Source organism: Anabrus simplex, chromosome 5 (assembly GCF_040414725.1).
Source record: "Anabrus simplex isolate iqAnaSimp1 chromosome 5, ASM4041472v1, whole genome shotgun sequence".
NCBI lineage: Eukaryota > Metazoa > Arthropoda > Insecta > Orthoptera > Tettigoniidae > Anabrus > Anabrus simplex.
The window spans coordinates 389,695,599-389,718,540 of NC_090269.1; the positions used below are offsets into that span (position 1 = coordinate 389,695,599).

At 39.5% G+C, this 22,942-nt stretch overlaps 1 protein-coding gene across 1 annotated transcript in view; it reads left to right on the top strand.

The window, feature by feature from the left end:
* The window catches only part of LOC136874558 (pickpocket protein 28), a 64,337-nt gene that overhangs the window by 39,316 nt on the left and 2,079 nt on the right, over positions 1 to 22,942 (top strand). The window contains exons 6-8 of the mRNA XM_068227847.1: positions 2,829 to 2,888; positions 4,930 to 5,047; positions 19,542 to 19,633. Coding sequence (XP_068083948.1) covers positions 2,829 to 2,888; positions 4,930 to 5,047; positions 19,542 to 19,633 — 270 coding nt within the window. The remainder of the gene's footprint in view (positions 1 to 2,828; positions 2,889 to 4,929; positions 5,048 to 19,541; positions 19,634 to 22,942) is intronic.

Below are 22,942 nucleotides of genomic sequence, written 5' to 3' on the forward strand. Positions count from 1 at the left end.
CGGGTAAAAGAAATGAACTGCCGTAACCATGGCAACGTCAGTTCCAGGATTCGAGAGCGGCGAGATCATGCATGTACGTTTGCGCATAGCTGCCAACCAAAATTGGTACACATACGACTTACTATCTGGAAAACATGTACTGTTGTGTAAGACACTCATAGGCTTCCTCTGGGCGGGGATGGAAAAGGGGTGAAGTATAAAAACAATATATATATATGTATATATATATATAAATGTCACTGTTTTTTTGCATGTGTGTATAAATTATATCTCTCCTAAACTACTGGAGCGATTTCAACCTAATTTGGTACACTTATGACTTAGTATCAGGAGACAAACCGCGTGGGGGTAAGACACCCCTAGCACCCTTATGGTCAGGGGGCGAGGGAGTAAGGTATAAAAATAATCTAGAATAGTATCGAATCCATAGTTTTCGTGGTCGCTGAAATGAAGAGTGACACTCCGAAATTTTTAAAGTTCATGTTCGGCCCCCTTTGGGGTGGCGGCGAGTTGGGAGTGAGATATAAAACTAATCGGAAATAGTATCGAATCTACAGTTTTCAGCATCACTGAGATGAATGGTGACAATTCGGATTTTTTATCTCTTAGGGGTGGGAGGCGAGAGGGGGATAGTCTCATATGCATTTGAAATCCTGTACATCGTATCTATAGTGCGACGGCTAAATACATATAGTTATCACTTATTAATTTTTGACAGGATCATATACTTCCCAGTCGATTCGAGCTTCCGTAAGGACAAAGTTTTACTTGAAAAAGAAATAACCTAAAACTTGAAATCAAACACATCTAAATAATTCTAAAACTACATAATAAATCATAACATATCAATCTTCAAGTCAAAAAGGAATTCTATAAAAATTCGCTTCACACATAACTAACTGGTAATACAAATCTTAAAGGTAAAATTTCAAAAACTATCCGGGCAACGTCGGGTACTACATCTAGTTGTGAGATAATTTAGTTTCGCGTTAAACTGTTTCCATGTGCAAGTCCAGGTTATCTGGAAACCTTTCAAGCAAATAATAAAGGCAAATTATAACACTAACACCAGGCCTGTATTCTACTTAGAATCCTTGAGCTGACGTTGCCATGGTTACGGCCGGTCATTTCTTCATCTGATTCCTAGAACGGGAGGTATTGTGGTGTCAATATCTTCATAACGGTTGGTTTTAGGGCTTTATAACATGGTTTTACTTCGCGACGTGATGCATACAATGAACTTTGTCTCGGTGCGTTTTCGATTATTTTTGCATGTCACCTCCTCCCCTAGGGAGCTATTGATATCTTGCCCTCACAGCATTTTTTTCGAGATAATAATTCATATGCATACCAAGTTTGGTTGACAGCTATGCTGGAACATACACACGTACTTCCATAATCTCACCTATTTTGGACTTCTATCATCGCTTCTCACAACCCAATGCCGATGGGGCTGGACTTGGACTTAAACGACATACAGAGTGTCACTTTGATCTCAGCAACCCCAAAACCTATCGCTTCGATACTTTTGTTGATTATTTTTATGTGGTACCCCTCCTCACCTCCACCCCTAGGTGTGGCTTACCCCCAGAATGCTTTTTTCTTTTCTTTTTTTTTCAGACAGTAAGTCACATGTGTAGCATAATCTCTCCTTGCCCTAGCCTACCTTCATGCACGTGCCTACTTCGAACACCAGGCTTATATTCTACTGTAGAATCCTTGAGCTCACGTTGACATGGTTACGGCCGGTGCTTTCTTCATCTGATTCCAACAACGGGGGCTAGTGTGGAGCCAATCTCTCCATAACGGTTGGTTTTAGGGTCTTAAAACATGGTTTTCGGACCCGTAGGGATTACCGAGTTTTTTCTTCGCGTCGTGAGGCATAACATGAACTTTGTCTCGTCCTTGAACGACAAATTCGACATTTCGTCGATGTTGGCCTATGTGAATGTGCCAAAGGGCCTAAATCTAGGGAATGGATAGGGCTGTTAAAATTTCTTGCAGACGGAGTTACCCGCAGTATCCTGAAAGGTAAGTATACAACATTTGTTTCAGATTGGTGCAATGGTATGGATTTTTATAAGGAACAGACGGATAGATGGACAGACAGACAGATATTATACTTTATAGACATGAGATTTTAAATACTCCTGATTTGGAAATTCAGCATATTAACTTTTCCGTTATTTTTTCATGAACTGTGATGAATAAATCAGATTTTCAATTAAATTCTGTTCATTAGGGGCATGAATTATTGAAATTAAGTTGTTAGAGTTCGCTAACAAAGTAGGGAATTATTTTTTTACTATTAACATGGTGTAACACATGCTTTTTATGCCCTGAAACTTCAGTGATATTAAAATACTATGAACTCTGTTAAGAATGAGCCACGAAAAAATATTAAAATGTCCACACCCCCATCAGTTTCGTGTCAGTCACTAGTATACATTACCTCTAAGCCAGAGCGTTCTTGAACAATATCTCCAGTTTCACAGGAAGAACCTTCACGTAAATTGCAACTAAATTCACAGTCAATTTCTTCCTCGGTTAGTCTTGACCATTTGTACGTTTTTCGAACATGCGATGAAAACATAATAACTACTTCTTCCAGCACTATTTACTGACTGACTATCTGCCCCTGCCACATATTCAAATACAACAATGGCAATAATGCAACAATGAACTGTCGCTTTAGGCTCTCATTTTCGTCAAATCACATAATATCCCTCAGAGACAAGTGTCACAATTGCTTAAGATAAATGAACCAATCATGCGGGAGTTACCCTCGTTTGATATGCGACTGTTAATAACTGTCTTTCTCTTTCCAGGAAGCTCGGACATGCCAGTGTGTGGAAGCACTAAAACACAATGCGTGGTAAAAGGATTGAGTAAGTATTGCTTCAGTTACTTCACTCCCAGTCCTCGTACCACTTTTCAAATTTCGTGGCAGAGCCGGGAATCGAACCCGAGGCTCCGGGGGTGGCAGTTAATGATTCTAACTACTACACCGCAGAGGTGGACTGTCCCGATTGTGATGGTGAAAATTCCCTCTGATCCCCCCCCCCCCCGCAGATATGATTGCTGATTCTTCTCTAACTTTGCACTTATGTAACTATTTCTGAGAGATAGTGGGTTTGAACCTCACTGTCAACAGTTCTGAAGATGCTTTTCCGTGGTTTACTATTTTACCACCAGGCAAATGCCCGAGCTGTACGTTAATTTCAAGGCAACGGTCGCTTCCTTCCCACTCATATTCCATCGTCACCATAAGACCTATTTGTGTTGGTGTGACGTGAAAAAAGTTTAAAACAAAGTTATTTCTGACGCTGCACGTAATTCTAAACCTATCGTAATCCATTTTAAAGTTTATTGTCCTGTTTCTTTACCTTTATATAGAGAAATTTACGTTGATTTTATTCCATGCTATAATGAACGAACAAATATGTTTTATGAACATAGCCTACTTCAGATTCCGTCTATGCCTAGTACACAAAGATACGAAAGAAAAGAAAATTGTTTTGTAATGCTAACTTTTTTCCGCTGCTCCACCCATGTCTACCAGTTTTTACGAATTTGTGCGATGTGTCCTTTCATTTTCGTAAAACATCGCTGTGTGAAACATGAAGTGCACCGGTTCTAACCACTGCTGTGAAATGGATTTGAATAAACCTTGCGTAGACCTCGACTGTCAGAGGTTAGACGGAAACTTCCGAGAGACTTTTTGTTAATTTTTACTGATCATTGCAACACGAAAAATAATATTGTGAGGGTACCTTTTAAAAATAGTTGTGTGGTCGCATCAGTCTTGCCAACTCGGTGGTTTTCCTACTATATCTAAGGTTTTTTTTTTAAGAAATGCTATTTGTTCGGGGCGTCGACCTAGAAAGATCTTTTGCCCCTACTTGCACCATATGTTAGGAACCTGCGTGAATTTGGAAATTGGGTAAGTGTAAAGGGTTGAATGTGAGGAAAGGAACGTTAAGGACGACACAAACACCCAGTCCCCAGGTCAGGGATATTAATCATTTACAATTCAAAACCCCAGACCCGGCCGGGAATCGAACCCGGGGCCGCCGGGTGACAGGCGGACGCATTGCCCCCTACAACGCGGGGCTGGCCGATGATTTTTTGCTGACATGATATATCATAATATATCATAGGCACATAGCCTACTCCTGCCGAATAGCATCAAGGGGTCTGCTCAAGGCTTTAACATCCCCAATAAGGTAAAGAATATTAACTTTTATATACTGAAAACTGTCCTGTATTATACACCACTCAAGGTAATATGTTTTCAAGCAGAGTATCTTAATATGCTGTCTCACTTTATACTTTATCGGTCATGTAAAAGAAAATCAAATTTGAAGGAATACCAAACAGCATAAGCGTAAAAGTACTAATGAAAGGCTAACAATAAGAAGGGACGATGAAACAGAGGATACGACAGTCAATTTTGCGCTTCCTTCAGTCGTTATTTTCTCTCCCCCCTGTGAAATCAACTCGCACGTCTACCGACAAAACGGTATAAACGCAATTATCACCTGAGTACGGAAGGAGGAAGGCATTTTATTGAAACTGGAAAGCATGTAGAAACAGCTAGAATGGCTACGGAAGGAAATATCCATAACTGATTTATTTGACAACTTTTTGAGAAGAAATAATGTTTTTCTACTATCACTTTGTTAAAGAAAACACATTTCTGCATGTGACATAAGGGTATTTGTTACCAATGCACTTTTCATTAGGCATAACTCTATCTCATGTTATAGAATGTACTGGGAGGTTTCTCCCAGATATTGATGATCCAGGAGTTGCAAGGTACATCAGTAAGAACAAGCTCACAGACATTTTTCATGTAACTCTGAACTTGACACTACAGATAAGTTCATCAAAATGCATTCACTGTTAATTTGTTTATAAATGTTTCAGTCCAGCACCACACAGAACACGATGGCCATTGCCAATGTCTGCCTTCCTGTACGGAGATTAAGTACGGAATGCAAATGTCTCAAGCCAAGTACAAATGGGAGCAAGCAGACCGCCTCTAGTAAGTATTTAAATTAATCCATTGCTAAAAGCCAGTAGGAATTGGACGAAAAAATTTACAGTTTGGCCCATTAACAGTATGCTAGCCTAACGATTCATGATCATCCTTTTTGTCGGTGCACTGAAGGTTCTGTAGTATTAAGGCAATCGTTGAGTTGGTATTAGGTCTACTACTTAGTTGGTAGCCGAACAACTGAGCAACGCGAATTATTTAAAATTTAGATATTTATACTGCAAAGAGGATGAAGGCTGAGAATTCACGGGCAGTGGGAAGGGAAGGGGAGGGGTTGGGCAGAGGCAAGCAGAACAATAGCCCCTGTGAATTGCTGAGGCATGTGATGGGGAAGTTGACCGAGCCCGTTCGACGATGCTGGAACCGACTGACAATGGAGAGGCGCTCGAAATGACCAGAAAACAGAAACAGCGAGGTATTGTGCCGAGAATCTGCTGCTGGCCTATTAAAAGAGCTACACGGGGAGCGAGAGCAAACTAGTCGCGAGTCATTCCGGAGTGGCTCATTGTGGAGTGAGTCAGTCACTCGGTTTTGGATGCGCGGAATTCAGCGCGGTGTGTGCAGGCCCCGATTTACAAATGGGCGGACTGGGCATTTGCCCAGGGCGCCAGTTTTTGAGGGGCGGCGGCCGGTGGATCGAGTAATTGCGTGAATTACGTTTTAAATTCATTACACTTAACTTACTTTTACTTTCCACAAATTATTTAAATTATTTTATTAACCCATATAAACAATTTAAACTATTCTAAATTTAAAACCATAATTTAATCTATATATTTAAATTTTATGAAGAAAAGTGAATAACTGCAAACAATAAGAAAGGTATTATTTATCTCGTGCGGGTGCTGGGTGGGTAATTGTAGTTGATGGCTTGGCAACCTATTAGTCTAGAAAGCCCTGTCTGCCATTGGCTCGTGACGGTTCGTGTGCTTATTGTTGTTTACATCCGCTTACCTTCAACCTGATAACCTCACCTAGCCAACTAATTGTCTCGTGTAATTCTTACATGTTTTTCAGTATTTAACCAAGAGTAAAAAGTTAAGTGGTGCCGAATACAAAAAACGCGCTGCTAAAAAGCAGAGTGACGAACTTAAACTACTTAAGAAAGTGCCTAAAATGGGAAAGTTCCTTACTTTGACTCGTTCAACTCCAACCTCGGAATCGGAATGCCAAGATGACTTAACAAAATCTTCGACTTCGTCATCGGTCCCATTTAACTTTACACAAGAAGACTTACGAGGCCTAGATATACAGACTGATAAGCCTTGTGTTAGTATTAAATTAAACGATGAGCCTGAAGTTGTCCAGCAGCCGTTTGGAACCATTTCACAATCACAACCTGAGGTAACTTTACCTAATTCATCTTCTATAGATGATCCTGCTAATTGGAATGTCAAGTTAAATTCAGTAGTTGAGAATATTATTAAACTTTGTCCAAAAATAAAAACGTAATGGTGGATTTTTCGAAATCTCTGTGAGCTTACAACGATGGTAAGAGAACATTGTCTCAAAACATGTTTTAGAGTACTCTTCCTAATGGAGACGTTGTTTTAAGAGATTGCTTATTGTATTCACAGTCACCTTGGAAAGTATTCTGTATGTAATTTTTTTTTCAAATCATTTTATGATTTTATGATTGTTTATAGCTAAGAACAATGTATTTTAAATCAGTGTGCGAAATTTCATGATTCTAACTCAAGTAGTGTTAGTTACACAACGTTTCCTTTGATATTGTTTTAAAACTCATAATCTTGAAAACTGTAATCTTTAATTTGTAAACAATTATTTTTTAGAGGAACAGAAATGCGAGCCGGTGGGGGGGGGGGAGGGGGCGGCTAAAGATTGTTTGCCCAGGGCGCTGACTACTTGAAATCGGGGCCTGGGTGTGTGAGTTGAGTTCTTGGGTTTAGTTGTGTTGTGGAATCACCTGCGCTCTGAGAGGCCCTGTTGGAGAGTGTGGTAGAAATTTGACGCTCTGAAGGGATGTGTGTTCACCACAGGTAGCGAGTGCAAACTGTGCGAAGTTGAACAGCCAAACACGACGGGACTCCTATAAACTGTAAATAACTGTTTTAATGAATGTATTCGATAGTAAAATACGCAACTTCTCTGAGTAGTCATTTTGGTTTCACGGGGCCTGATAAACCGTGACATAAACTACTGACCTCTGCGATATATTTGGCACACAAATTGTCAGAAGGTAGCAGAAGCCCAAATAATGACATTTTCCCTTACTGTCCATTGTCAAGGAAACTGTCCCAGTGGCAGTTCTTTGTTTATGTGTTATTACTAATGCCCGTGTAGTGCGGCGTTTTGGAGTGTTCAGGGGCGCGAGATGCGCCTAGTGTGAAATTATCGTTTAATTACATAGATTAGTGTCCGTTGAAGATTTGATGATAAAATGATGGTCAGTAATGAAGTATTAACAAGGCTAAATGTTAGCATGCTGGCAAAGTCCGTGCTCGAGCAACGAGAACTGAATGAAGAATGAATGTCCTGCAAGCTCGCAGACGGCATGGATACAATGCTACGGGTGCCTCTTATGTTCAGCGCCAAGAATAGTTGCCAATATCTCCTCCACATTCAAATCTAAGATCAGCGACCACGTGGTAGATCAAAGCAATGTTGGAAGGATTCTATCAATTTGGATATTGCGAGAATCTGAGATACCTCATCCAATGTCCCACCAGACCCAGAGATGTAGTGATCCAAGATTCAGAGGACGAAACCTGCACCTGCGGAAGAACAACCACGATGATGATAATAATAATAATAATAATAATAATAATAATAATAATAATAATAATAATAATAATAATTCGGAATAGTTGCTTTGTTTATATTAGATAGTATCTTGCCTGTTATATTTGTGTGTATTTTTGTGCAAACGGCAGGTTTCATTTCTATTACAGCATAGTAGGATAAAGTAGTACTAATAATAATCTGTGTACGTGTTTAATTTTGTTGGTAATCTTTACCTACCGGTAGTTCTTGCAAATATCTAATTTAGGGCTAACTGGAATTTTCATTTCCATTTGTGCTTATTAGTAAGCTAGGATACGTCTGAACGTAGTTTAAACATTATTGTAGTGTAGTATAGTAACTTATTAGAAATTAGAGTGCCTATTCTATAATTTTGAGTAGTTTTGCGAATTTCGAACTTTAAAGGTAATTTTCTTTTCTGTTTGTGCTTGGTAATAACCTGCTGTAATTAGAATACGTCTGAAACTAGTTTAAAATTATTGTAGTGTATTGTAGTATCTGTACTTAGTCTGAACGTAGTTTAAAATTGTTGTAGTGTATCATAGTATCTTACTAGAAAATAGTGCGTTTATTCTATTACTGTGAAATATTTGTGTAGCATATTACCGTTTCTGTGGTATCTGTAGTAACTCTCTTACTCGAATTCTGTTGTTGTAATTAGGGTACTCTCCGCTGCAGTTAAGAATTGTGTAATTCTTGTGTATTATTCTCTGTTTCCAGTAATTAACAGCAATTTTCATCCTATTAGCTTGTTGTAGGAATAAAAAAATGTACAATTAAGTAGTATTGTAGTAGTGTAGTAGTAGCCTATATTAATTAACTTACCATCGTGTGATCTTTGTGAACTAACCTAGACAATATTTCTTTCTTTCATTTTTATTTTGCACAGAATAAGTTATCTTATTTTTCCTTTTCTTTTTATTATTCCATAAAAATGGCTAAGGAGTGCAAGTGTAGAAACTGTGGGTGTGGCCAGGCATTAAGGAGTATGAGGGAGGAGTTGGAGAGCTTGGGGGAGATAATTAGGATTATCTCAGGGAACAGGAAGGAAAGTAGGTCTACCTCAAATAATGCACAGGATACAGTAGGTGTAATAGAGGGATGGGAAGGAAAGGCGGAGAACTGTATAAGACAGGTGGTCTAATGTTTTAAGGGGAAGGATATTGCAGGCTAAGGGCTCCATTCAGGATCAGAATTCAGGACAGGTGTCGGTGAGAAATCGGTACGAGTCACTGCAGGTAGAACAATCAAGGGAAGATGAGGAACAGGGAACTGCTGCCCAGAAGTGTGGAAGTAGGAGAAAGGGAAGAGGTAGGAAAAGGAAATGTGAAGTAGTGGATAGGAAAAGACAGGTGGAACAGGGTCATGGGATGGAGAAAAGGGAGGAGGAAGTAGCTTCTGCAGATCTCAGGGAAGATAGGACTGACCAGGAAGGGAGGGGATCAAATGAGGTGGGTAGGGTTGAGGCTCTGGTCATGGGGGATTCCATCGTTAGACATTTTGGGAAAGTGTGTGGAGGAAAGGGTACCAGGGTAGAGTGTTATCCAGGAATTAGGTTAAGGCAGATGTGGAGGAAAGTAGAAGAGAAGGAGGAGGGAAAGGAGAAGGTGCTAGTGTTTCACGTTGGTACTAACAATGTAAGACAAGCAGGTATAAGTACCAACATAGTTGGGGATGTGTGGGACCTGGTAAATGCAGCATGGGTGAAGTTTAAGGAAGCGGAGATTGTTATCAGTGGAATACTGTATAGGAGGGATTTAAATGAGACTATTGAGTGGGTATGCGGGAAACTGGGAGTGAGATTTCTAGATTTTAATGGGTGCGTAGGAGATAGGGATCTGCGCTCAGATGGCCTTCACTTAAACCGCAGTGGTACATACAAGTTAGGACATTTGTTTAGAAGGGTTATAGAGAGGTACATTCAGGGAAACAGGGTGGCCTAGGGACCGGTGTTAAGGAAACAGGGAACTGGAAATCAAGTAGGGATGACGTAAAATTGTTAGTGCTCAACTGTGAAAGTATTGTAAAGAAAGGAATAGAATTAAGTAATTTAATAGATATATACTTACCAAATATTGTAATAGGAGTTGAATCATGGCTGAGAAATGGCCTTCTAAAGATATTAGGCAACTTGATGACTTTGGAGTGTACAGACCAGGAAAGGGTAGTGCAGATGCTGATTCAGAATTATTTGATAAGATAATCAGCTATATGGGAAACGATAAGGAAAGGGAAGTGATTGTAGCGGGTGATTTCAATTTACCAAATGTCAATTTGGAAGGTAATGCGAACGACAGGAAGCATGACCAACAAATGGCAAATAAGTTAATATGGGAAGGGCACCTGATTCAGGAAGTATTGGAACCATTCATCTCAGTGATCCTGAAAACTGTAGATTCGATACTATTTTTGATTAGTTTTATATCTCACTCCCCCCTCGCTGAAATGAATAGTGACACTTCGAAATTTTTGAAGTTCATGCATCTGGATGTGCTAGGAGTAAGTGATATGCGGGTAAGGGGAGATGACGAGGAAGAGACAGGAGATTATAAAGTGTACTTGACGGATGTTAGAAAGGAAAGGGCAGAGTATTCAACCTTCTACACTTCCAGCCTTTGAAATGTGGCACCGCAAAAAGAATCCCAGGGTCGCTGAATGGGTACTACCCTCAGACGTATCTTCAAATCATATAACTAACCTTACATGATTAAGCAGGAAGGATATAAGAGAAGGTAAATTAAATAAAAAGATCTGAATGAGAACCTTTTGATAAAAACACAAATTTATTAGAATACAAGAATAAACTTTGGCAAAGTAAAAATCCCTACACAAAATTAAGAAATTTGGACTGTACACGGATACGTCACTCATAACCTCAGATCAACTGTAACCATATTATGGTTTAATTCATATGTAAAATTTGTTTAATTCACTCAATTGTTCACTTCAAGTCACTCACTAATATCTTTATTTATTAAAATTTTTCATCCTAAGTTATCAAATCAATTTTACTTCCATCGTCAATTATTACCATGAAAACCAACAATCTTGTTCATTAATTCAAAATTCATCCAAGTACATCTCATTATCATCATTTGCAGACAATAATTTAATCAACTAGTTCCTTTTACTAATACATCTCGGTTTTTATTATATTTGATTCACAGCATATTTCAAAAAAATATAGTTGACCATCAATCACTTTCATCGGAGTGACCTTTGAAATAAAAAATTAATTCGAAATACATTCCTCTATGCATGAACTCATTACTCCGTATCCACTCTCCCTTCTATCCATGAACCATTGAAAAATATGAAGTTCTTTCTGAATATAAACATTTGAACTAGATACTGAATCACTAAATCATTATACTCTCAAAATTATTAAAGTATTAAATTACAAATATTTTTATTATTATTAAAATTATAAAATTATTACAGTACGTTTGATCATAGAATCATAAAGCTGTTAGAAAATATTAAATCATCCGAAATGTTACCTCTGTAAGAAATACTAAATGTTAAAACTATTAACTCATTGCGTTTGTTAACTGAATCCAAAATTTATTAAACTTAACATCATTAAAATTATTAAATTATCAAAAAATTATTAAACTATTAAAAATCATTAAATCATTCTTTTAAATCGGCTTTCTCCTCTCATCTATATACACTTAACACGGAACGCGATCGGATCGATAACTGCCCCTGACACAAATAAATTTAATTTACTCTTCTGATTCATCAATAAAAATATTTTACATACGCATAAACAGCTGTTTCACTAATACACAAAATAAATACAAACTCTGTAGCGAAGGGACGTAAAATAAATTGAATTCCCACTAAAAAATCTACACTGAATCTATGACAATAGGACAGATCCATATTGCCGCAAACACATCAAACACAATGAAATGAATTCACAACGTCAAACGCAAAGGTTGCAACTGCAAATCAAAATTTGCATTGCCAAATGCACATTAAAACAAATCGCATATGCAACAAAACAAAATCAGTCATATTCATAATTACCAGGTAGTCATGTTCATTTACCTGGTTGGGAATCGAACTCCAACCACCTGGATCACCACATTACAGTGACCTATAATTTCCTATCTTACAATGGACCATCACGAAGTATTATTAAATCTTTAAACCTCAATGTGCTGTTCCTAAATCATTAAATCGGAATTATATAATAAATGACATTTATTCTTTCATTTTTTGACCCTAATCAACGTAGTTTGAATCTCCTTTAATATTCACGCATAGCAGTACGAATGTCTTATCTTTGAGCGCAACTCATTCACAATTTATTTCACACACACGGTAATCTTTCTGTCACCACAAATTAATATCTCTCCGTTCTAATTTACTCCATATGTTTCTCTTAATTCATCCTTCGTATAACGGAGCCTTCCTGGGCGACAATATCAATTAGTTGTAAGGATACAACGCTTTAAATACACATTATTCATCTCACAATTCACATGTCTACTGGCGCACTTCTTTTCAGGGTTCGTAACATATCAAGAAACACTTTACTTCACTTTGCCGGCACTATATTCAAATATATCGCTCCATAATATCACCGGTTCGTCTCCTGCTACTAGCGTTCGTATCTTAAAAGCTAATCTCAACTAAATCACAAAAATGAATTATATGACAGAATACCTATTCGCTCACAGCACATTTTCATTTACTGGTCAAAATACATGTTACTTATTGATGAAACAGACTCTAAATATCCACTGTAATGTGCATGACTGGTCAATGGTTCATATCTTCCCGATGTCAATAAACTCTCTCTCGACGATTTAACATTATCCATGGAGCATGCCACAAACTATCCTAGCCAATCCCAATGACTATAAAACACATACTGCTTACCATCTATGCGAATTAATATACACTGACTGACACTGACAATGCAACACCAAGGAGGAGTGGTTCGAAAGGGATGAAAGTTGGGGACAAAACAGAGACGGCACGGACGAATAATTGATGTTTATTTCAAACCGATATGCAGGTTACACAATGCGCACGGCATCGACTCAGTAGGATGTAGGACCACCGCGAGCGGCGATGCACGCAGAAACACGTCGAGGTACAGAGTCAATAAGAGTGCGGATGGTGTCCTGAGGGATGGTTCTCCATTCTCTGTCAACCATTTGCCACAGTTGGTCGTCCGTACGAGGCTGGGGCAGAGTTTGCAAACGGCGTCCAATGAGATCCCACACGTGTTCGATTGGTGAGAGATCCGGAGAGTACGCTGGCCACGGAAGCATCTGTACACCTCGTAGAGCCTGTTTGGAGATGCGAGCAGTGTGTGGGCGGGCATTATCCTGCTGAAACAGAGCATTGGGCAGCCCCTGAAGGTACGGGAGTGCCACCGGCCGCAGCACATGCTGCACGTAGCGGTGGGCATTTAACGTGCCTTGAATACGCACTAGAGGTGACGTGGAATCATACGCAATAGCGCCCCAAACCATGATGCCGCGTTGTCTAGCGGTAGGGCGCTCCACAGTTACTGCCAGATTTGACCTTTCTCCACGCCGACGCCACACTCGTCTGCGGTGACTATCACTGACAGAACAGAAGCGTGACTCATCGGAGAACACGACGTTCCGCCATTCCCTCATCCAAGTCGCTCTAGCCCGGCACCATGCCAGGCGTGCACGTCTATGCTGTGGAGTCAATGGTAGTCTTCTGAGCGGCCGCCGGGAGAGCAGGCCTCCTTCAACCAATCGACGAGAAATTGTTCTGGTCGATATTGGAACAGCCAGGGTGTCTTGCACATGCTGAAGAATGGCGGTTGACGTGGCGTGCGGGGCTGCCACCGCTTGGCGGCGGATGCGCCGATCCTCGCGTGCTGACGTCATCAGTATTTTTATGTACGAAAACGCTTCTCCAACAAGTACGCACCACATATAATCAACTAGAATCACATATATTCTACTAGAAAATAGAACAACAACAAGCAGATTATTTAGAAATTTCATTTTGTCAAATCACGTATCTCTTGTATTTTACTTCGATGGATAGATGAAAATACATGATAAAACTGTTAAAATGCTATTTATAACTCCACTTTGAATGTTTCAAAATAAATTAAGGTGTGAGATTTCTCAATTTATTCGCTCTTATGAGAGTCATGAAACATAATTTTTTGCCTTAGTTTTGAAGTCGTGGACAATTTCGTATATTCAGCACCCAATGAAAGGGAAGTAGGCCTACACCCGAAATAATAATGTTATTGGCTTTACGTTCCACTAACTACATTTTTACGGTTTTCGGAGACGTCGAAGTGTCGAAATTTAGTCCTGCAGTAGTTCGTTTACGTGTCAGTAAATCTACCGGCACGAGGCTGATGTATTTGAGCACCTTCAAATACCACCGTACTGAGCCAGGATCTAACCTGCCACCTTGGGGTCAGAAGGCTAGAGCCTTAACCGTCTGAGCCACTCAGCCAAAGTATATACACACGAAAAGATTATGTTAACCCAATTCTAACATAATGTTGACTAATGGCATAGCAACATTTCACACAATGAAGGTAACCTTAGTAATGAAACGTTCGGACACTAAAGATATAATAGGTTTCTACCCATTGAAGAACATGAGCGCAAAATCTCTATTGACTCTAAACACTGATAGTTAACCACATGGACGAGCTTCAGATTGGTGTAGTCTGCTTCATAACGGATATACACAGCACGAATCAAAAGGTGTTGGTAGAGTAAAACCCTGCTTTACAAACCCAGCTAAGCCCTCCAAGTCAATATTTCTTCTGTGTAACATTATACAGATTGCTCCATCTGTCGTACATATAGTATAAGTTTTGTTATACTCCAAGATCCAACCAAATATTTCCGCAGGCAAGCACAGATTATTGTAAAATGCACTTGCATCTAAATCACTCGACTCTTTAAAGCACATAGACACTGACGGAATATCACAATATCAATTATATTCTATCTAAATTAATATTTTTGAGTTACACGAATAGGTTCACCGTTTGGAATTCGAGAAAAGTCTTCTTTAACCTCAGACTTATTTTCAAAATAATATATGCACACTTCAGTTTTATAATCGACTTCAAAATAATCACGGTGTATATTCCTAATCCATTTATCTTTAATGTTTTATTCCGCAGAAAACTTAAGAGTAGTTTTATGAGAGGCATTAGCATAGTAAGACTCGGTAAAAGTTCAGCCTTACTCACGCAAGTTTATAACATAGTAATCATGGCTGACGGTGGGCGAATGGACACTGCTAGTCCAATGAAATGTCGTTCCCATATTCAATACAGGCAGAAGTTATGACCAACTTACCCGATGGAAAGATCTAAGAGTGAAGCAATATAAAAAAAAGAATAACCATATGAAACAAATAAGAGTAACAATATCTGCCTATCTTGAAGTATGGCAGCGACATTTCATAGGAAAAATCTTCAGGCGATGGCAGAGTCCATTCGTGCCACCGCCAGCCACGATTATATAAGAACATGTTGAAATAGTTGAGACGTTTCGATGCAGTAATTACGATTCTAAACACTACAAACCATACAAAAAAGTATGTTTTCTAGCACTGGCATACCAACCACATTCCCGACCTCCTTGTACTCGGCGACGACATGAAAAAACAACACGATTGAACTTCTCATTCACTAATAATTTAACGTCACGGCCTCACCTTTCACATTGAAATCAAATTGTGACGTACATACAATTGAACTGAATCATTAAAGTTGTTATTGTAATTAGATGAAAAACTGGCAACATTAATAACGCATCCATGGCACGATGCCATGTCAATACAATTAGATATGTTTTCTGTATCAACAATGGACAGATGCACTGCTGCCTAGATGTGGAGGCGCTATGTACGAAGAAAGACGTAGTAGGCTTTGCTGCTATCAATCGTATCATTTCCTGACCAGTAACCCACATAGAATGCCGTGGTGTAGTAATGTGAAAAGAAAGGTAATTGTGGCCCAGGGCAAAGTACCCTAACATGTGAAAAGAAAGGTAATTGTGGTACAGGGCTCAGTACCATAACCAAATAACAGATGGACTAGTTCCTAAGTACAGTGGTTGGCAGCTTTGTGCTTCGTCATCGGCGAGTCGTCTGCGAGAAATAAACATAGGACAGTCATACCGCGCGTAGATATTGCCGATGCAAGCGGTAACCATGGTACTAACGCTGCGTGAGATGGACTGAACTTGTAATGTTAGACTCAAACCTTGTTCACAACACGATCAAAATAAGCACCATTCTCACATTACTGCGCACATTACAGATCCCAAGTGTCCACTGACTCATATAAATACATTCGCACACTTATATCCTGCAAAGAAACCAACATTTATCGCCAACTTTCATGAAATGACACCGACTGCATACGATAACAACAAACAAAAACAAACCCACATTTCCAACACGTCCGGCTACTCGATTCGCCATCTTTGAACGATCGAGAGTAGCATTAAGGTCTGAGCAAGACCAACTACAATTACATCAGACCGTAATCCAGAAAAGATATGGCGGACATCGGTGGGCAATATGTTTATTTCGAGTCACCTAAAGAAAAGATCACAAGATCACATGAAATGCAACTCACTAACTCAATATGTGAATAATTAAACACCAAAAGTAGCGGCATCGCGTACTGTAAGTCTAAATGTAATTTCAGAGGGGAATATAACGAAGGGAGAATTAGTGTATCAACGTGAGGTTGAAACAGACACAGAGTATAAAAATAGTTCACTTATTAAACTCCGGTCAGCAAATAAGATATATAGATGTCAACAAAGAACATTATTAACTTTACATGAAATACTATGCAACACCACCATTAACCACAGCTCATTATGTAAAACATGCAAATAAATTTCTCCAACTAAATTTCAACCCTCCAAAATCCACCTGTATTGTTGAGTAGGTACAAGCGATATTTGTATGATACACTTGACCATCTAAAGCACTCGTCACCTTAAAACTCACCAGAATTGTTGGCACAATTTATTTTATATATAAAAAAGAACATAATCGTTATGTTCACTCACGGGAATTGGGGTTAGGATTAGTTTACGCACGCTCATTGTAAAACGTTGAAAATTAATTACGTCATTCTTGCACCACCGTTTAAGATTAATTTAGTTCCTAAATCACAAATCTTGGTCGTAATTTGTCGGCTCTTCCCGGGACTGATAGGGCAAATGCTAGGATAGGCATAATTAGTTTTAACTTCGGAAGTTTGCGCGGCACCAGAATTAGATCACAACCGTCTATGGGTATATAATATCTTCCTTAACAATACATTTGATTTCTGATGATGATGATGCTTGTTGTTTGAAGGGGCCTAACATCGAAGGTCATCGGCCCACATTTGATTTCAAAAATGATAAAATTATTAATACACACAACATCATTAGGCCTATCATTCGGTTCGAAGTTTTCCTTACGAATGCTCTTAACCCAATTTTGTCTTAATAATAGGTCTTTTGGAAACGGGCACATTGAAGCTTCTGAAGCTTCTGCCCTACCTCTTACTTACATTCATGCACACAGCACATTAAACTATGAACATATTGCACAGGAAAATAAAAATAAAGGAAATACTTTCAGAGAATAACACGAGAATCAACATTAACCTAATCACCACCGATATTGTTGGAAATAAATAAGCTCGTTGAGAATAAACAGTTTCTTACGACACTGAAAGAGAATCTATAACCTTCTTAAGACTATAAATTAATACTATTCAAATTTCCGTAAATGTTTGGTAACAACACTACTTACACAAATCAAAACAAACGCATGCTAGCACTCCAGCTGCCGCCATTATGGACACTTTCGATAGGTCGGTTAAGGTCTGAGTATCAGAGTTAGTCTTGTTCGATGAAACAGATATAGACAGAAAGAAGAAAAATAAGATCTTAAAGAGACAGCCCGTAAGACGAAGAGGTCAATGTCGAAAAGAAAAGACACTATGAACCATGCTTCAAATATTATTTTAAAAAACTATAAATTGAAGAGATGAGTAGGCCCTAGTCATAGGACTTCTGCCTGGTGCTTGTGGAACTGTTCCAAAATTATCAGTAATTGTTTCCAAACTCTTCAAGGAAAATGCGGTTTCTTAGTTTTTTTTTACTAATGGTTTAACGTCGCACTAACATATCGAAGGTTTTCGGTGACGCAAGAATGAGAAAGAGCTAGGATTGGAAAGGAAGTGGCCGTGGCATTAATTAAAGTAGAGCCTGGTGTGAAAATGGGAAACCACGCAAAAATATATTCAGGGCTGCTGATGGTGGGATTCGAATGCAGCATCTCCCGAATGCAAGCTCACATCTACGCGACCCTAACCGTACGGTCAACTCGCTCGGTATAAACGCTCCTAAAATAGAAGATTATAGCCCTAACTGTTTCTAACTGTTTAAAGGGACTCCCTATACGTTGCACACCATCACCTGTACGGTTCCATTGAAAAATAAAATAAAGCACTTCCTCCGTGAAGTAGCTAATATAAATTCCCCATTTGTCGTTAACAAAAATGTTTATGAATGATTGTTTTACTTTTAAAATAATTACTGTACTATACCTCATGGTAACCCTTGACAGGTCTCCTTCGAGGATTCTTTCCCTCTCTCCCTCTCTCTCTCTCAGCGCATTCACTTTTAAAAGTTCTGAATACGGAATATTGTCGACTTGCAGCAATTTGTTATCTTTTTTTCACCTCACATAAGCTAGCATAATAATATACAGTGGAACATTGGATTGCGAGCATAATTCGTTCCGGCAACATGCTCGTAATCCAAATCGCTCGTATATCAAAGCAAATTTTTCCATAAGAAACTATTGAAACTCGGATGATTCGTCCACAACACAAGCCCACAAAAACATTTATTCGCATAACATTTCTAAAACAAAATATAACGTAAAACAATTAAACTGCACTTTACCTTACAATAGAATCATTGTTGGTGTGAGGGAATCTCAGTTGAAGTGAGAGATTCCATTGACTTTTCCTCCTCCTCATCCTCGGACGAGATCTCCATAACCTCCTCCTGTTGCAGACGTAGACTTGTTATAAAATCTCGCGATATCAGCCACTCGCATACCTCGTTCGTGTTTTTCGATCATTTCCTTCTTAAATTCCATTGTAATCATCTCCTTCGTCCTACCGAATTCCTTTCTAGCCTTCTTTTCGTTCACAGGGCCCATCGTTGCGGAACAGTTGTATCACTAATGACAGAAACAAAACATGTGCACTCGTACGGTGTTGACTATGCGAGCGAGGCACGCCAACTGAAGTCCAGCGCGGGAAATGATTACACACACTTTCCCAGGAAAGAGAGTGGCAGGGGGAGGGGAAAACGAAGGCACAGGGGAGGCGGAAACGTACGTACACGTGACGCTCGTATTGCGAAACCTCACTCGCTTATCAAGTTACAATTTATTTAATATATTTGCTCGTCTTGCAAAACACTCGTAGACCAAGTTACTCGCAATCCGAGGTTCCACTGTATAGTCTAAAATAATCTGGAAAAGTAAGTTTTCTAATGATGAAAAAACTCCTGAAATTGTTTCAGTTGTTCCGGAGATTAGACTCCACATACAACCTCATAAACTGTCTATCATTATAATATTTGCATAGATGTTTAAGGGCAATAGCTAGCAAACGGCAATACATTGGTCATTATACTTGTTTCAGTAAGATACCTGGTTCACTGGCAGTTGCATTCCAGGATACGGAGATCATATCAAGCAAGCGGGGAGAACTGTACGGGGCAGCAGATTTCGTTGGTAAGTCAACACTATCGTAAATTTAGAAGGGAATTTAAATAGGCAACTTAAGATGTTTGCCTTAACGGTAATGTGGAGGAAGATACCGCCATTACTTTATAGTTCGGGGTAGATGACATCAATGAAGGGCTCCCTTAATATAATACCATAGTAAATTCTTACAGTTTGTGGAATGCTGGTCAGAATTACAGTGTTCGAATTCTTCTTCTTTCTTACCCATTTCCTCTATCCTGACAGGGGTCGAGGGTGTCAGCTATATCACACGTGACGATGGCTTTATTTAAGAACCTCGTAAGTCCCAATCTTCTTCCTACCCATTATATTCCTTAAGACTGATCACGCCTCCGGATCACATATTTATATGCAGTCCATCAGAATTGAACCTTCAATTCATTACACTGTAGGAGTGTGTGTATTCGCTATGCAAACAACATCCCTACAATACGGTACGGTAAGGTCCATTTTCCTTTACACATTCGCATAGGAAAATGAACACAGCAAACATTATTTGGATGGACTGCATATAAATATACGACCGGGAGGTATGACCAGTCTTTAAGGAATACAATGGGTAGGAAGAACATTTGGACATACGAGGTTTTAAAAGAAAGCCATCGATGAGGATCTGGTCCTGGTTCAAGGCCGGATGCCCTTCCTGAAGCCAACCTTTTGCGGAGTCATAACTGTGTGTTTTTGTGGTGGCTGGTAGTGTGGTGTGTTGTATGTTGTGTGAAGGGGAGTGTACTGGGATAAACACAAACACTCAATCTCCGAGAAGAGACTAGAATCTCCCAACAGGTCGGGAATCGAACTTGGAGCCAACTGGACAGAAGGCCATGACGCTGACAGTTCAGCCAACGATCCGGTCTAGAACGTTCAAATAATAATAATAATAATAATAATAATAATAATAATAATAATAATAATAATAATAATAATAATAATAATACAGAGGAAGGACGTTATTGGCTGTTGCGTTCAAAATCCTATGCAAAGCTCTCCAAAAAGTGGACCATTAGCTCGATGAATATCAAGGAGGATTTAGGAAGAGCTGGTCCTAAGTAGAACAAACGTTGAATCTAAACCTGATCATCAGTTAGGCTTAATACATTTTTTTTTTTACAATTGGCTTTACGTCGCACCGACACAGATAGGTCTTATTGCAACAATGGGACAGGAAAGGTCTAGGAGAGGGAAGGAAGCGGCCGTGGCCTTAATTAAGGTACAGCCCCAGAATTTGCCTGGTGTGAACATGGGAAACCACGGAAAACCATCTTCAGGACTGCCGACACTGGGGTTCGAACCCATTATCTCCCGGATGCAAGCTCACAGCTACGTAGCCCTAACCGCATGGCCAACTCGCCCGGTGGGCTTGATGCAGTCTTAGAAGCAAAAATCTTGTCATAACCATTCTAGACTTCAAGAAATCGTATGGCTCCGTGGACAAAGAAACAATATTCAATTATCGCGAATAATTTGACGCAGATAAAAATAAAAACGTTGACAATAATTAAAGAATCATTAACAGAAAGTCCAAAGTACAATTGCATGGTAAGGTTCCGGAACAATTCGAAATCAAAACTGGAGTACGGCAACGTGATGGCCTTTCTCCAATGTTCCTTCATTGCATTTTGGAAAATGTAATAGGAGAATGCAAGCTTATGCTTCCAGTTAAAGGATTTCAATAAATGATTAGGGTATAAAAAGTTAAACATCAAACTGAATTGTCTAGAGTTTGCAGCCGACTTACCAATATTTTCACAAAACACTGGAACAGCAGCTGAACAAATAAACCTCGTGGAAGAGACAGTGAAAAAGGGCAGAGTTTCAAATTTGCGTATGAAATTAACACAACGAACATTGTTCTGATGAACTGCATATCCATATGTCGTGGAAGGCGTGACTAGTCTTCAGGAAAATAATGGATAAGAATAGCATTGCCAGATATGTGGTATTAGAAATACGCCATCGTTATACTTTATCCTCCACGAACCTGCTACGCAGGCGTAGCAGGGGGAGAGGTGATACTCCCACGTGGCGCGTCCCAGGTGGCTGATAAGGGTGTCCTAACCGGCTTGCCGGCGGACTTGAGGGAAATAAAATACCTCTCGCGGACCAAACACACACCCCCTGTGGGTGGGGGAGGCAGACGAAGAATTCACCCAGGGTATCCCCTGCCTGTCGTAAGAGGCGACTGAAAGGGGCGACCAAGGGACGAATGAATTAGAACCATGAAACTACTCTTGATTCGTACCATCATGCGGGGAACACCATGGGTTGCATGTACTTGCGAGTAGTATGACTAACTTGGTACGAAATAGGTTTGTGATTCGTTGCAGTAAAAAGCCTGGCCGGGTGGATTCCAGTACCCGTGGGTTGTACCCATGTGGGCAACACCGCGGGTCTGGGCGTAGCCTGTGAGTTGTACCACAATATGAGCGACACCGTGGGTCTGCGTTGCCTGTGATTAGTACTCACTATGTGAGGAACACCACGAGGCCCTTGGAACCAGCACCCGTGACTAGTACACCTAGGTGAGGAAACTCATCGGTTTGCGTTGGATGTAAGTGGCGTCATTGTGTGCGAAACACCATAGGTCTGCGTTACCTGTACGAAGTACAATACTTGTGAGTAGTACCGTCTTGTGTGGAACACCGTGAGTTTCGCTACTTTTGATTAGTACCCCAACATGCCAATACCATGGTTCTACTTTACTCGCGACATGTACCATTCTGTGCGGCCTTAGACATGGATTTTGCACCCCTTTCAACATCAAGCATCATCGTGCTTTATGAGTGGTCCCTTGGTCAGTAATCAATTATGTATGATCTTTGAGTCTGATCCACTGTATTTTGGTTGTTTGTTTCCTTTTTTTTTGTTAGGTTCATGTCCATACATTCATTCATCATGACATTATTTTTTTTTGTCAGTGGATGAATTTGACATTTTTGTTCTTTCATTTTGTACATTAGGGGCCGATGACCTCGATGTTAGGCCCCTTTAAACAACAAACATCATCATCATATTCATCATTTATTATCCTTTTTTATTTTATCTCTTATTTTTTGTTTAACAATGCGTTTTTATAGGTGTTCTAGGATTGTAATATAATAATAATAATAATAATAATAATAATAATAATAATAATAATAATAATAATAATAATAATGGCATATGGCCTCCGGATAGGCCTGCCACAGTTCTGTCGATTAGACGCCTTATAGACGACCTGCCCGTGTGTGGGAATGAGGCCCTAAGATGAATCCTAATGTTGAAGACGGCACAAACACCCAGTCCCCGAGCTATAGG